At 32.8% G+C, this 15,807-nt stretch overlaps 1 protein-coding gene and 2 long non-coding RNA genes across 10 annotated transcripts in view; 1 reads left to right on the top strand and 2 right to left on the bottom strand.

Annotated features, from left to right (window-relative positions):
• LOC126921661 (multiple C2 and transmembrane domain-containing protein) overlaps positions 1-15,796 on the top strand; it is a 43,035-nt gene extending 27,239 nt beyond the window's left edge. For 2 of the 8 annotated variants that reach the window (XM_050733429.1, XM_050733420.1), the window contains exons 7-14: positions 4,141-4,289; positions 4,958-5,363; positions 5,678-5,820; positions 5,897-6,256; positions 6,569-6,698; positions 7,447-7,611; positions 8,379-8,704; positions 9,189-15,796. In XM_050733429.1, coding sequence (XP_050589386.1) covers positions 4,141-4,289; positions 4,958-5,363; positions 5,678-5,820; positions 5,897-6,256; positions 6,569-6,698; positions 7,447-7,611; positions 8,379-8,704; positions 9,189-9,300 — 1,791 coding nt within the window. In that variant the 3' untranslated portion in view covers positions 9,301-15,796. Of the gene's footprint in view, positions 1-24; positions 3,230-4,140; positions 4,290-4,957; positions 5,364-5,677; positions 5,821-5,896; positions 6,257-6,568; positions 6,699-7,446; positions 7,612-8,378; positions 8,705-9,188 lie in introns of those variants that run through there. The other 6 variants (XR_007712503.1, XR_007712504.1, XM_050733381.1 and 3 more) reach the window with 6 other exon arrangements.
• Positions 7,211-7,574, bottom strand: LOC126922029 (uncharacterized). Its single transcript, XR_007712636.1, has 2 exons — positions 7,440-7,574; positions 7,211-7,353 (listed from the first exon to the last, which is right to left on the bottom strand). It is a non-coding gene; the product is annotated as an uncharacterized LOC126922029 (long non-coding RNA).
• LOC126922041 (uncharacterized) lies at positions 7,877-8,447 on the bottom strand. The gene is made up of 3 exons (XR_007712642.1): positions 8,312-8,447; positions 8,043-8,194; positions 7,877-7,972 (listed from the first exon to the last, which is right to left on the bottom strand). It is a non-coding gene; the product is annotated as an uncharacterized LOC126922041 (long non-coding RNA).
• Positions 15,797-15,807: the final 11 nt, after the last annotated feature.

The following is a 15,807-nucleotide window of genomic DNA, read 5'->3' as shown; positions in this document are numbered from 1 at the left end:
AAAAGTAGGGTAGATTATTCGAAAAATGTCGATAAATGGATTCAATAACTTTGGCTTGTCAATACTTTATATGTAAAAATATGTAAAGAAGTGACGAAATCTTAGTCTATTTCTCATGAAAAAAAGTCTATCTTACATAATAATAAAGAAACATCTTGTATAACCAGAATTCTATTCGACAAAGGTACTTTTAAGAAATAATGTGGATAACAATGGTTAGTTAAACAAGACAATGTAATATAACTAGCAAGTGGAACCACGACTTCGAGCCACGTGCACACGTGACTGCAAACACTTCCGATGACTCAGTGAGCCTGTAAGAACTCTAATAATTTGTGTTCGAGCAGTTCGTTTGCCGTAGTATTGTCTGAAGAAGATTTTTCGGTTCTATTCTCTATAGCAATTAAGGTTACGAGAGAAAATCTTTAACTTTGGTTATTCAATCTGAACACTAATTCCACGCTTCAGATCGTTAGATTGGTCACGCGATCTGTATGGAATCAGTTAACCTGTATTGGCTGGATCGATTTCAGTGAAATGAAGTATTATTTCGAAACGCTACTGTGATTTTGTCTGTGTTCTTAAAGTCTTGGTATTAATACGTTTGTGGAGGTTTAGTGAAACTGTGTGAGACAAATTAATGGATTTTCTACGATTGCTTTTGTGATTGATCTCCTTATATTTTAGTTGGTTCCGAAGTTAATTATTTTGTACTTGAAAGGTTTTATCAAAAGTAATTTTGATTGTGAGGTGTGAAGATAATCTTTTTTTTGTATAAAAAGTGTTCGTGTTAGAAATATATATATAGTGAAAAATTATTCTGACGTATCGCAATATTTATATTATGTAAAAGGAAACCAAAGAAGAAGTTTATGTTCTGATTCAAATGCGATCTTTTATTGTCGTTAAAAAGTGACAGATGCGGACAGTTTTGCTTCGAGATTTACAAGGAAGACTTGTTAGCATCGTTACCATTGTTAACACGCGAAGATTCGTCGATGTGTAAAAGTGTGGCGTAACGAAGTCGAAGATACATTACTGCAGTTAATTTTAACAATAGAAGGATAACAATGCCATAGGAGCGGAACTAAAAGAGTCAACGAAATATTCATGGACATCGTCGGATAAGATTCCAATTTACCTTGCATTATTATTTGTTATTGCTATTTCATATTTTATTCTATTTTAATTTTTATTTTAAAAATTCTTTTTATTCCAATTGCAATTTTTAAAGTTATACGTACAGAATCTTTATCAACTTTCCTAAATTGAATAATATTTCCTAAAGAATAATATTTAATTAAAATATTTAAGAAAAATATTTAATTATTAAAGAAATCTTTTTATATTATATTTTTTATATTATATCATATTATATATAACTCGAACCTAACCCTAATCGAACGAAATTCATAGTTCAAGATAAAAACTTCGTTGAAAGTGAAGTAAAATTAAAAATACGAAAACATATTTATATATAGAAAAAGTACAAGTTTATAAGAAGAAGTTAACAAGATAGAAAATAAATTTTACAATTCTGACAACTGTAACCAACGATGACCGACGTAACTATCCTATCGTCCGTGGAGAAGGAAAGAAATTCTCGGCGTCACGTCGGGTGGTGTCAATTAGGCGCGTATTCGCACGCGAAGACCGGAAGAAAGCGTTTATTGGTCACATAATACATATATTCAAAATATTGCAAGGCAAGCGTTTCCACTCGAAGCACCTAAAAAATACCATTCCCTAGTATTTTCATTTCATAACGAATCATCGTCTTACGTCACAGCTTTACAAAATGAAGAAGAACATAGAGTCCATAAAGCCTAAAACAGACTCGAAAGAAACAACCAACGAAGACAATCAAGATACGCGTCCAAGAGACTTGGCAGAAAGTCAAATATCAGACACCGAGTCCAAACCGGAAATGTCTGACCATGAACCAACAGTAGCGGGACCACGGAGCGGAAGTAGCTTTTTAAAGCGCGACAAGGTGAGTGACATGCCTCCAAAACAATTGCCGATCGATTCAAAAAATTCTTCCACGAAAACTTCTTTAAAGTTTCTCAAAATAAGCTCCAATGAAGAAACTCATGAAAATAAATGGAAAAAATTTTGGGTTCATCATCGAGATAAGTTTCGACACAAGTCCGAGGAAGATTTCGCAACGAGGAATCGAACTTTTGAAGAGATGACTGCGGAAGTGGATGCGGTATTCCGAAAGGCGATTCGAAGCATGCGATTCGATCGATCCGATAGCGATCGTCGATTTTTTAACATTGACGAGAGTTCTCCAGAGAAAAATGCTGGCCAAGATGATAACAAAAACACTGAAAGCATTTCAGAGTTACCGCAAGCCGTCGAAGCGCCACCTCGAAGATTAAGATTGAGTACCAATCGTATAAAAGACCGTAAGTTCATGGATGTTTTGGCAGGTGAGCAAGGTACCTTTAAAAAAAAATTCGAGAAAAATGATCCTACTCTCATAATTTCTGGCGCCAACGAAGAAAAGCAGAAAGAAAATACATTTAAAGTTAATAATGAAATATCTGATATTAATTTCCTCATAGGAATCAATGACGAAGAGAAAGATGTTCGATTGGAGAATAAGATTAGATCGGATCGTTCGACTAGAAGGTGGAGTTCGTTGGAAAATTTAGCGAGAAAGGCGGAAAATGTTGGAGAAGACTCTTCTACAAATAGGATAGAGGGTTTGTCGATCGAAAGACCAGTTCGAAGCAAAGAGAAGAGAACGATCGGATCTTTGAGATCTTCGTTGGAGAGGAAGATGGGCTCTGTAGAGAGGATCTTGGAGGATCAGATAGAGAAAATATGGGAAGAGAAGGTGGAGAAGCATCCGTGGCTGCTGCCTATAGAAAATTGGATCGTTGAACGTTGTAGACCCTCTGGAACGTATAACGACAAGAAAAATAATGGTTTGAAGATGGAGGAGGGGAGGTTGAGCGAGAAAGAGCAGAGTTTTGATTTCAAATTTACCGCGCCTGAAAAGAAGGACGAGGTGGGAAGAATAGAAATTAAATTGGAACATTTAAAGAGACCGGAGAGATCGGGATTCGAGACTGCAAATTTGATTTCGAGGTTGAGGAAGTCTTCTGAACAGTCGAAGGTAGAGGAGCAAGAGGTTTTGGACGCGAAGGACGTGAAGCATCATGATCTGTTCGATAAACTCAAGGGCAATGTTAGAGAGAAAATGGAAGATATTCATAGGGTAGACTGGAGTATTTTTTTTTTTTAATTAATTTTACTGGAAAAATTTGTTTATATATATAGATGACTATTAACAGTTGGAAAAAGATGATACAGGATATTGATGAACATTTTATTTTTCTAGGGAACCAGTAGTTATGATTATAATTTAAATTGTAGAATACTATGAAAGATTAGTTTTCTTTTTATAGAAGTTGTTAAGAATTGAAATCAGATGATAGAGGATATTCAGAGAATCTGTTGTTTTGTAGATTCCTGATGCAGTTCACAATCAGAACATACACGTTTTGTCTTTGAAAAAAAACTTAATTGCGGTAACAAATCCAAGTTCTATTTTTAATTATGTTATCTAACATCTCGTAATACACTAAATGTACATAGGATGAAGTCAAAACTGAATTCATGTTGAGAGATAACATTTATCGATGCTAGTGAATGATTCACATTTGTCGACTTGATGACAGAGGTAAAAGTAATGCTGCAGTTACATATAAAATCACTTAATCTGAGCCTCTATCTCTTTTTCATATCTTCTGTTTCAATTACCGTGGTAAGCTCTGTATAGACTTCTCGAAACAATTTGTTCACTATTTTCAGAAACAAATATTAAAGTTGAACATATAGAACCGTAGATAAACCTTGACTGGTTCCCTATATATAATATACATATATACATAGAATCGTGCCCATCGAACAAACAGTTGAAAGACTAATATCGGAGCTGATATTTTGTCCAACATTTTTTCCAATACACATGTTCTAACCAGAATCTTCTAAAATTATTATTTTCCACAGTGAAACGATATTTTTCTTTTCCCTATTTTGTTTCCTTTTATTTTACTTTATTCTTATTATATTTTCCTCCATCAGATAGAAAATTCAATTTCGCATGGCGTATTTTTATGTCTGCAGTATTTCCAAAGGACCAATCGATTGGCGGACGTAAATAGACGGTTAAAGTCACAGATATGGAGCTCCGTGGTAACGATTGTTCTTGTGGAGGCGAAGAATTTATTACCGATGGATATAGACGGTCTTTCGGATCCTTATGTCAAATTTCGGTATGAGTACCCTTATTATTTCCACCTTTGTCCTCAATATTGTCATTGTATTGAAATTATTTTATTTGTATTGTTGATACTATCCCTGTACTTCGCTTCCTTCAGTGTGAAATACTTGTAAGATTAAGAAGTATCGATGTCAACGAAATAAGTTATATAAAGTATCTAATTTATATTTCAGTTGTACTTCTTGTCACTGGTTGTTTAAATTATACAGTATAATGCGATATAAAATGTAATCATTATAAAAGCCTTGCTATCTTAAAAGGAAGATAAATATATCGCTTAGAAAAACCACACCGATCAACTCTATCAATTGAAAAATAGAAGGATTTGATAATATAGTATCCGTGTTAGAAATATTATTCCTTTAAATGTGTGTCACAATTTAAATTATTCACACGATCCTATGATAAACAATCCTATAGAAACAAATCATTTATTTTTTGAGAATTCAGAATTTGAATACTAATCATAACAAACTGGAAAATTTAGAAAACATGAGATTCATTAGTCTGATTTCTGAGAAAACCAAATAATATTAAAATTAGCAAATTACTAAATACATTAATTTGATTACCCATCAAGTGTTATTCTTACTTATTGGTAAAATATATCCAAATTAATATTTAATGGTAATTATAATCATTTTCTTCTGCATATTTCAGTCTCGGAACGGAAAAGTACAAGTCAAAAGTAGTGCACAAGACCCTGAATCCCGTTTGGTTGGAGCAGTTCGATCTCCACCTTTACGAAGATCCTTATTTAGGCCAAGAATTGGAGGTCACGGTGTGGGATCGGGATAAAAGCCATCAGGATGACCTAATGGGAAAAACGGTAATCGATCTGACGACGCTTGAACGTGAGACGACCCATCGACTCTGGCGGGATCTCGAGGACGGCTCTGGCAGCATATTTTTACTGTTAACTATTAGTGGTACCACCGCTAGCGAAACGATCAGCGATTTAGCCGCTCACGAAGAAACACCTCGTGAACGTGAGCAATTATACCAAAGATATGCTTTGGTGAACTCGTTGCAGAGGGTACGAGACGTTGGTCATTTAACAGTAAAGGTACCTATCTTTAAAAAATGGAGGAGAAGAAGAAAACTTAAGTTTAAAAATAGTAGGAAAATGTTTAATTAGAAAATTCAAAAATAGGAGAAGAATATAGCTTTTTAGGATTAATTAAAAAAGGTTCAACTTTTTTCTCAAGCTCATCATTACAATCTTATTAAATATAATTGTCAACTGCACAGAAATTTACAATATGTATCTAAAATTTTTGAAAGTATAAATTTAGGATTCGTATCTCTTATATCTCTCGTTTATTGCTTTCGATTTGTAGAATTCATAAAATGTATATTTATGATTCGTTCGTTATATAGGTATTCAGAGCACAAGGTCTCGCGGCAGCCGACTTGGGTGGCAAGAGCGACCCTTTCTGCGTCTTGGAATTGGTAAACGCAAGATTGCAAACCCAGACGGAATATAAAACGCTGGCTCCAAGTTGGCAGAAAATATTCACTTTGTAAGCTATCGTGACCATGTAACGAGTTTCAGAAGAGAATATAAAAAATATAACCTTTTTTATTTGTTTCTCATAGTAACGTGAAAGACATCAATTCGGTGTTAGAGGTGACAGTGTACGACGAGGACAGGGACCATAAAGTAGAGTTTCTCGGCAAAGTCGCCATACCTCTTCTAAGGATAAGGAACGGTGAGAAACGATGGTACGCGTTAAAGGATAAAAAACTGAGGGGTCGTGCCAAAGGAAATTCTGCGCAAATTCTTTTGGAGCTGAACGTGGTGTGGAACGTTGTTAGAGCATGTGTTCGAACGTTGAATCCCAAGGAGAAGAAGTACATGGAACCAGAGATAAAGTTCAAAAGACAAGTGTTTTTACGTAACGTTCTCAGGCTGAAGGCAATCATCGTTATCGTTATTGATATTGGAAAATACGTGCAGTACGTGTACTACTTTGATTCTACTTTCAATCTGTTTTAGAAATAGTCATGATATTTATTACGTAAATCACATCGTATGTTTATTTCATGAATTAAATACTGTTTGTCATTCGTCAAAACGATGATTAATAATTATTACGTTTCCTAGAATGCTATATTATTCATTTATTCATTAATTTTTTACATTAACGTAGAGAGATATTTTATATATTAATCTACGTATATGTTACGTTTTAATCCTATTCGAAGATATTATAAAATTATTGAATGAATAATGGTGAAAATTTTTTCTGTGTTTTATTGTATCCTTAGGAGCTGTTGGGAATGGGAAAATAAAATGAGAAGCATCATCGCACTGGTCATCTTTATTTTAGGCTGTTACTACTTTGAACCTTACATGTTTCCTGGAATAGCACTTCTTATTCTGTTAAAGTATTATCTGGTATGTGAACAAACTAATCAGATCCTTTTACATTTTACCTTGTTAAAGCATTTTTCTAAATCACTTATCACCATCTTTATGAATTATTGACACTCGTACATTTACCTTATGTATTTGCTAATTCGTTAAACTTGATTGCTAGCCTTAAGTACCTGCAAAAATCTAACATTCTGCTGAATACTACTAAAACTTTTATTTAGTAATATTATCTGCAATATTTAATGCTGTAGATTAGAAAATGTCCCATTGAACGAGGTAATCTTATACATTGACTAAATTTCCTATTCTTGTTACTGCTACTTAGTAGAAATTACTATCTTCCTTCTTGGGCTAAATGAAATTAAAGTTAAAAAGCTGTGTGACTAGCATGGATATACAGTTTGGTTGTCCTATGTTTTAAATCTTTACATTTTTAAATACTTTTATAAAATTAGATATAGTAGTATTCTAGTATTTAGTACAGAATTGTTCAACAATGATATTTCAAGGTTTATGCTTGTAAATTTTCAAAATTTTCCATAGAAATGGCTTACATAGTTTAGAGCAATTTTTACCATATTTCTTCCATTTAGTATGTAATATATTGATCACTATTGTTATATCTTCTCAATGCTGGAGCTTGCTTATAAATAATAGACGCCAATAACCAATCAACCTTAAACACATGTAAGATAACACGTATGTAAATCATCTGCTTGACGACCTTTACCTGCATTGCTGCATGTCCACGTCCTTTGCTACCTGCCAGCTTTATGGAGATGGAAGCGGATTCAATCAATGGATTTCCGGACAGGTTGCAGTAATAACCGGTACGCCCCTATCGCATCAATCGAGTTCCCACTTCCACGACGAGGGTGACGAAGGTCCTGCCACTCCTGGGGACGACGATGACGACGATGACGATAAGGACAAAGTAAATATTTTCAGCAATTGTTATTTAAATTGTTATCGATATTTAATTTTGTAAAAGTTTATATATTCATTGAAAATTAAAAAAAAATTACATTTTTAATAGAATTTCATATGATTGTTTTATTTATTCTACAGCCAAAAGGTATTAGGAAAAGAAATTTGTATAATTTTATATAAATTTGAGTCATATGTTTCTGTAAAAAATTGAAAAGCTGGATTACCGTTTGTTTTTAATTCTGCTGCATAATAGCAAATTATTGCTCTTATAATGTTACAAGTCATTATCAATTGAAATTACATTTCCTGTTTTGTAATATACTAGTTAAACAACTGTCATTTGTTTAATGATTCATGGTACTCATCTGGAATAATAAAAGTTTATAATAGGTTCCTAGTTGCCAGTAGCTAAAGGTTCCTTTCAATGAATATTACATTTGGACGTATATCACGAACGCGATAGGCAAGTATTTTGGTCTGGCGCTTTCCTCGATTCAACCTTCGACCTATTCAAACAACGAATTGATGTGTGCCGATATTGGTCAAATCGACTTCACCGAGTTAAAGATTGACCTTGATTATACGTCCTAACATACAGAAAACATTCTATTATTATTACTAATTACTATTAGTATTACTATTATTTTAAATAAAATTTTTAATAAAAAATTGGGACCAAAATTTGATTTCTTCAGCATATTTACTTATTTTTAGTAAATCTTCTTTTATCAGATTTTCTCTAAAATGGATTATTCTGGTTCTTCCTTTCAGGAAGAGAAAAAAAGTCTAAAGGAACGCTTGCAAGCAATTCAGGAGGTGACCCAGACTGTTCAGAACTCGATCGGTTACATAGCCAGTCTCTGTGAAAGAGTGAAGAATCTCTTCAATTTCACTGTTCCTTATTTGAGTTACTTAGCCATGATTTTGGCGATCCTTGGTGTTGCTGTCCTGTATTTCATCCCACTAAGATACCTTATTCTAGTATGGGGCGTCAATAAATTCTCCAGGAAAATTGTCCGGCCTCACTCGGTTCCAAACAACGAGCTTCTAGACCTCATAACTAGAGTGCCCGATGACGAGGAGCTCCTTAATTACAGGTCTGTTTAGAATTACTCTATAACTTTTTAAAATAAGCATCTTTTATTGAAGCTATAATGAATGAAACTTTTTTGATGAATGGCAATGTAGCATATATCTAAATTAACCAACAGAATTTATGTATATCTTTATTCCTTAAAAATATAGTAAAAATATAGTAAAAATAAATAATAAAAAAATAGTAAAAATATATTGTTTAACAAATAATATCAATTATTGCAAAGTTGTAACTCAATTTTTAGTACTTAATTTTTAGTAATTTAGACATTATGAATGAATGCACTATATTACAACAATTTTGTAAAGGTAAGAGATAATCCAGAATTTTCCGAAGATTTCTATCTTTATTATTTATAAATAATAATCAAATTTAAACATAAACATTTATTATGTTTGTACTATGCTACTGTACTATATTATGCTATAACTATTTGAAACTAATTTGAAAGTATATAACAAATAAAAATAATATATCTTTTTCAGAGAGTTGAAACCATTACCAACTGCCGATTGCGAGAAGAGCAGTGCATCGGGTAGTCCAGGTGCGTCGAATTTAACGCGGAGGGAACAGAGGAAAAGGCATAAGGCCGCGTAGCAGCATGCCCCGCGGCCGGAAGTCGCGGGTCTACGATCACCGAGCATCCTGAGGACGATCCTGCTGCGCCGTAAGATGCGCCAGCGAAAGGGATCAGCGGAAAATCCGGATGTGATCGACATAGACTGAGAAACGTTTTGTTTCCACTCATAGTTGTCTAGCTAGGGGGGATTTTCATCATTCTAGTTTCCAGTCTTACCTGGTCACGTTAAGAACACCTCGCGTGGTATATCTTCGAAGTCTGAACTGTTTTATTCTCAGTGAGGGTAGTTTTACATCATATTATGAAGAGAAATAGGAAATAGATAAGATATAGTTAGATGATGAAAAAGATCAACCACCAGATGGTCGAGTTCACTGCAATAAGAAAGAGAAAAGAAGATTGTAATCACAATATTCAGAAGGACTTCCGCATTTTTATAGCATAAGATATCCAAAGTTGCAACTATATTCGGTAATTAAATACGTATATACGTAATATAAAGTCGTTAGATACCTAGATAAATCTCCGGGACATACCATGCAAAATTGTTATTAGATACTGTTTCGATTCGATAGTTGGAACGATTAGTAGTTGTATCAAACGACTCGACTATAATGGTGTTGGTGAGTCTGTGTGTATGATCATCGACAAGGAAGTCAAAATGAAATGCAATTTCCCGATAATGCTCTCATGAAATTAACGACAGTAAAATATTGAATTTTATTCTGAATATATAATATCTATTTCCTTGAAAATTAAAAAATTCCATAAATTCGAATGAAACGAGTTTAGTAAACGTAACGTTAAGAAAGAAACAAATTGCGATAAATTGTCGTTTGACTTTCCTGTGTGAGAAAAAACGAAGGAAAACAAACGAATAGACAAACGTTTCTGAAAGTATATATATCTGGTTTCAACGGAAGAACCACGTTTCAAATGTATCAAAACTCAACGAAGAATGTGCGTTCGATAGCGGTATATTAGTTAACAATATCGACGGAGAAGAGATACCATAGTCATTTAAAGAAGAAAAACGAGAAAAATACGCGAGAATAATTCCCACTAACGGGCTATCCTCGTCGATCCGTTTCGTCCATCGGTGTCGTAGATATAGCTGCTACAGAATCGTTACCAGTGACAGAGAGAGATATTAACAAGTTTAAAAGAAAAAAAAGAGGAAAAAATATAAAAAAAAAAGAAAGGAAAAAAAAAGACAAATATAGTTGTTCTACGGCGGTCTTATTTAGCCGACAAAATTCGCTCGACGAGTTGTTTCTTCCATTTCAAGAACGACGAATAGAATCAGTTATTCGACATTCACACATCTAAACTTTATTCTATATATTATATTATTGTAAAAAAAGAAAGTAATAACAGTTCGATCGATATATATAGTCTGTTCTTATTCGAGTCTTCGCGCTACCTCGTGCTGTAATTATCGCGTTATAGTCTCACGATTGTAATTTTACTATTCAACGATCGTTGAGGAGCTATTCGTCGTTCGTGAAATCAGTTTATTATTTAGTCTTTTACCGTTAAGACCTCTCGAAGTGTCCTAATGTTATTTTCTTTAAATAGTATTTAATATTATCGAATTCTTCGTTCCAACGCACACTGTCACGCGTTCATTCGCCTCCTCGAGCATGAATACAATATAATTAACATATGCTATAACGAGCATCTTTGCGTGTGGAAAATTGTAAAAAGTGACAGAGTTTCTCTTTACGGTTGAATGATAGAATTTTATTACAATTGTTCACGTTATAACCAGGAACATATCGCAGTTTAAATAAAAGGAAAATATTCAATTTCTAATAGAATCGTGCTGGGTAATGGCATTATGCGATTTCTTTGTACAAATCATGGTAATTAACGAAGAAACCGTGGAAAATATTAGTCGTGCGTGAAGATGTTCGGAAGAAACCGGAAAAAAGCATAGAAAGGGGCAGAAAGTTTCTCCGACCGGTTGTATTACTATTTTTATAACAATAATAGTTATCGCTGTCCTCGTGACAATAGTTTGTAGCTCTTGCGATTAAATAACGTTCCTGCCAGACCTCGTAACTTTCTTCATTGTGAATATTACGCTGCGTTCTTTTTATACTGGTTTTTCTCTCATTGTGTAATCATCATCATAATATTGTCTCTGTAAAAAGGAAAAACCACTTTACTTCCGTTATGTATGTTCCATTTCCGGATAGTTACGAGCTCGCGTTGTCGCAAAAGCAATAATAGCCGAATAAAGATATTAATATTACAATTTTAAAAGTTGTACATCAAGTATTATATGAAAAATATCGTAAAATTATGCGATGACTAGCATGCGACTAGTAAAAGATTCATAAAATAATTATAAATGAAATTTTGTATTTTCGAGTACGTTTTAAGGAATTTATTATAGAGTAAAATTTGGCTAATTAGCGTTTTGTCAAATGAATATGGGTAAATCCGCCATGGCAAACATGCTTGAGGAGGGAGGCAAAACGCGTTGAATTAATTATTCCTAACCGCGATTTTACGGTTCGTGCCAGCCGATGAGAAAGCTGAAAGGGGAAGGAGAGATATCGCTGATCCATTTTTTCGCTTTTCTAACTCGGAACATCGCGGCATCGCCAATTTTTTTCCAAGTCTTTCGCTATCGCTTTTCTCGCTGTTTCTTGTATTTGCATGATCGTGAGGTTCATGATGTCAGTAAAACCACAAGTGTTGTAAAAGAAAATTGTATCTTTCGAGTACATTTTCACTCATATTTGACCCTTTGAAGCGTTATAAATATTTTTTATATTTCATTCGAAATTTTTATCTCCTTTTTAATACATTTATATAATATTTTTATATATTCAATTATACATATTTTATTTTTTGTATATTTATAAGGATACAGAGATACAATTATATTGTTGAATTTATAAATCTGCAATTCTAACTTAACTGTATAAAACAAATTTATTATGGCTGCTTAGTACAGTCTTTTAAAATGCAGTTTGTGTTAAGATGAAAATTTCAAATGATCGAAAAAGAAGTTACTAACAGACTGAAATTATTTTAAACAATTAATTCATGTAAACACACAGAATATTTTTTAACATTTAAAATTATGAACCTACATAATTTTAATATCCTGTACGCATATTTACATATTTATATTCGAAATATTGAAAGAAATTATAAAAATTACTAGAACTAGAGTTAGTTCTTAGATTATTAAAATTAAATAGTAGATACTAAAATTATCCTAGCTAAATCGTCGTTAAATAACGTGATCGGTCAACTGTGAAATTGACGAATCGTAATTGAAATCATGACTGAAAGTTCCGTTAGCGTAATTCTATCCCCATCTTCCGTATTTTATCTTGGTAGGAAATTAAAGAAATCGGACTATAACCGGAAGTAGTTCGCGCTTCAAAGGGTTCAAATGTAAGTAATATCGGTCATAAGTATTAAGACAACTCTTGATACTTAGTACAAATTAGATGCATTTCACTGTTTTTATTTTTGTTACAAATGTGTTATTTCATTCGCGTTACCTATGTTTTATAAAGTAAAAAACTAAGTGAAATAAAATTTATTTGAATTATTTAATAAAATCTTATGGATCGGCAAAGAAGGTATACTATTTATCGTTTACTGTCACGCGTTCCTACATTCTTTTGTTTATATATGTGACACTTTCGGCCAATACGCGTGCTTAACTTTACGATCGTGTTGGGTCTGCTAACAACCAATCAGGCTAGTGTTTCTTCCACAGGACTTTCTTTGAATTCAGCAGTATAACTAAGTGTCTTAAATATGTACATACCTATGGTCAGCGGTGCATAGTAACGTTTATCGCCGATTTTGGGCCTGAGTCGAGGGACAAAACGTATAATACAGAACACACTGAACACTTACACGTGAACGTGAGATGCATACGAAAAACGAGGGAAAATTAGGCGATTCTTTCTATCATGTAGAATCTAATCAACGAACTTTCTTCGTAAGTGAAAAACTTGTGATATCGCAAATCAATTTCATTGTGTTTAGGTCGAGAGATGTAGAGCGTGTGATTTAAAATTTCGTGACTATAGCTAAACAGAAACTTTTCTTTTTTATAGATCTTAGTTTAGCTTCGTTTTATTATAAGGCGGACAATCAGAAGTATGAGTCGATTATTGAATTTATTGGTGTTGATTTTCGGGATTTTAAATCACATAGCTGATAAGTTGTTTTCTATAGTCATTCCATACGACATTCCTTGTATTGAAATTGTGTGGGTACGTGGATTCACTGTTCCATTTATGTTTTCCATGAAATTGTGAGAATATATTCTCTTGGTAAATTTTGCTAAAATGCTTTGTATTCAGATAAAAGATAAATTTAAGTAACAGATAAACAATGATGTGGATAACAATTCATTGTATTCTTTTCAAAAGATTATAATGAATAGTGTGCTCATGCAATTTCATTTTTCAATCATTTGGTAACATTTAATCACATTGAAGCGTCGGTTAAATATTAGCACTCTTAACAACAGTAAATATAATTACCAACGATAATCGTTGTGACCATAAGCAATAAAATACTCAAAACAGTAAAGGTTCGGAACAATTAATGTTAGTGACTATTAGCAACGCTTATGTAACACATTAACGCTAAACAGATCACTAACCTTGGTAATGAATAATCACTTGTAATGGAAACGATTATTGAAGAATCTACTTATTGTTAATTATTTCTGGTAATTATTATTATTATTATTATTATTATTATTAATTATTTCTGACAATTCGAAAACTATAAATTTTCCAATACTGGACTACATATATTTGTATTGTTTTCATAGTCATATTTATTCGTTCAATTATTAAGTTCCATAACTTAAAATTAATTTACAATTACAACATACGATTTAAATCATTCAAAAGCTAGATAACTACAAATAAATAATAATTAAATTACAGTTTTTGAAGATAGTGTGAGTATCGATCGACGCTTCAAGAGAAACTATTCCCGTTCTACACCGTGGTTTTTCTACTCTTCCAATTTTGTACTTCCAACAAGGTGTATAAGATATTTCAAAAACATTGCTTTCTTAATTTTAAAAGAGACATTTTCCTCCGTATAAGCATCTCACCGACAGAGAAGGAAAATAGTTTTCTACGTCTGCTCTTGTAATTTGAGCCGTTTCTTTCGGAACACGGTTGTTCAAGCGCAAACAGGGAAACGTAAAAAGATACGAGCGGTCATACATTCACGCGTATATTCATTATTATCTCGTGCACGCACTTTCAAGTTTGCATGCTCCAGTTTCTTCGTGTTATATGAATCTTCATTAAAGTGTCTTAGCCGTTAAGAGGAAAGCAAGGCCGAAATACGGAGAGAGAGAGAGAGAGAGAGAGAGAGAGTGAGAGCGAGAGAGAGAGAAAGAAAGAGAACATGAGAAATAGTGAAAAAAACAATATGTAGAAAGGACGAATTTGATTTCCACGAAATCACACTAGGGCGCGTATATTTTTCCCGAATTCTGTCCTCTGGATGAGTGTTTTCTATTTCTAAAACTCCATTTTATTTATTATTGGTCATTGAAAAAGTTCGTAGTGCTCTTATTATAAATAGAGTATAGATTTTTATGCATTTATGAAAAATTTGGAAATGCAACAGGAATATATAAAATGTCCAAAGTATAGTATCCTCTACAATATTTAATAGATAAAACAATTTCTTATTCAAATTGCAATTTCTTAATTATATTCGTAAAAATGTGAATTTGCATGAATATACGTAGTCTGATTATGTATTTCTTTCAAATAATAAAACGAATAAATATTATTCGTATAAATATTATTCTTAGTTGGCTACTAAAGTGAATTAAAGAGAAATATCGAGAATTCGTTAATGAACTAAATCTTTCTTAACTTTCGCTACGAATTTTCCAATTCTTCATATATAAATTATACAAATATAAATATAAATTATAAATTACAAGTTTCTACATGTTTCAATTCAATTCGAATTTGTTTGCTTTCATCGTAGCTGAACGATAAAGTGATAGTAATCCAGATGGCAGATCGATCGACAATGCTCCGCACAGGTCTGTTCGATAGGACGAACGAACATTAAATTTAAGATAATTAGATAGAGTTTAAAACACAATTTGTGATTCGATCAGTGGATTAATCGAGTAATCGAAATTGAAGTCACGTGTGAAGCAAAGAAGGTTCGCACCAAGTCCAGATCGGTTGATCTCGATCGTACAAAAATAAATTAGAAAAACAGACAAAAAAGAGTGAAAACTGGAAGAGACGAGGATAAAGACAAAGCGATAAAATGTATAGGTATAACCATTAATATATTATTGTATTAAATTATATATATACACACATGCATATACATATATGACTGTTATTTAGATCGAATTCTGGAACTTGGTCGGCATTCTCAGTGTTCCCGACAAAAATGTACTTACAACAAAAGGTGATAAGATTCATTATTATATTCATAAAATTAAAAATAAAGAAAGCTTTTAATATCCAATACCATTTTCA

The sequence above is a fragment of the Bombus affinis genome, chromosome 1 (assembly GCF_024516045.1).
Source record: "Bombus affinis isolate iyBomAffi1 chromosome 1, iyBomAffi1.2, whole genome shotgun sequence".
Classification (NCBI taxonomy): Eukaryota; Metazoa; Arthropoda; class Insecta; order Hymenoptera; family Apidae; genus Bombus; species Bombus affinis.
Note: the sequence above shows the minus strand (reverse complement) of the source record. Positions and strands in the feature narration are given on the sequence as shown.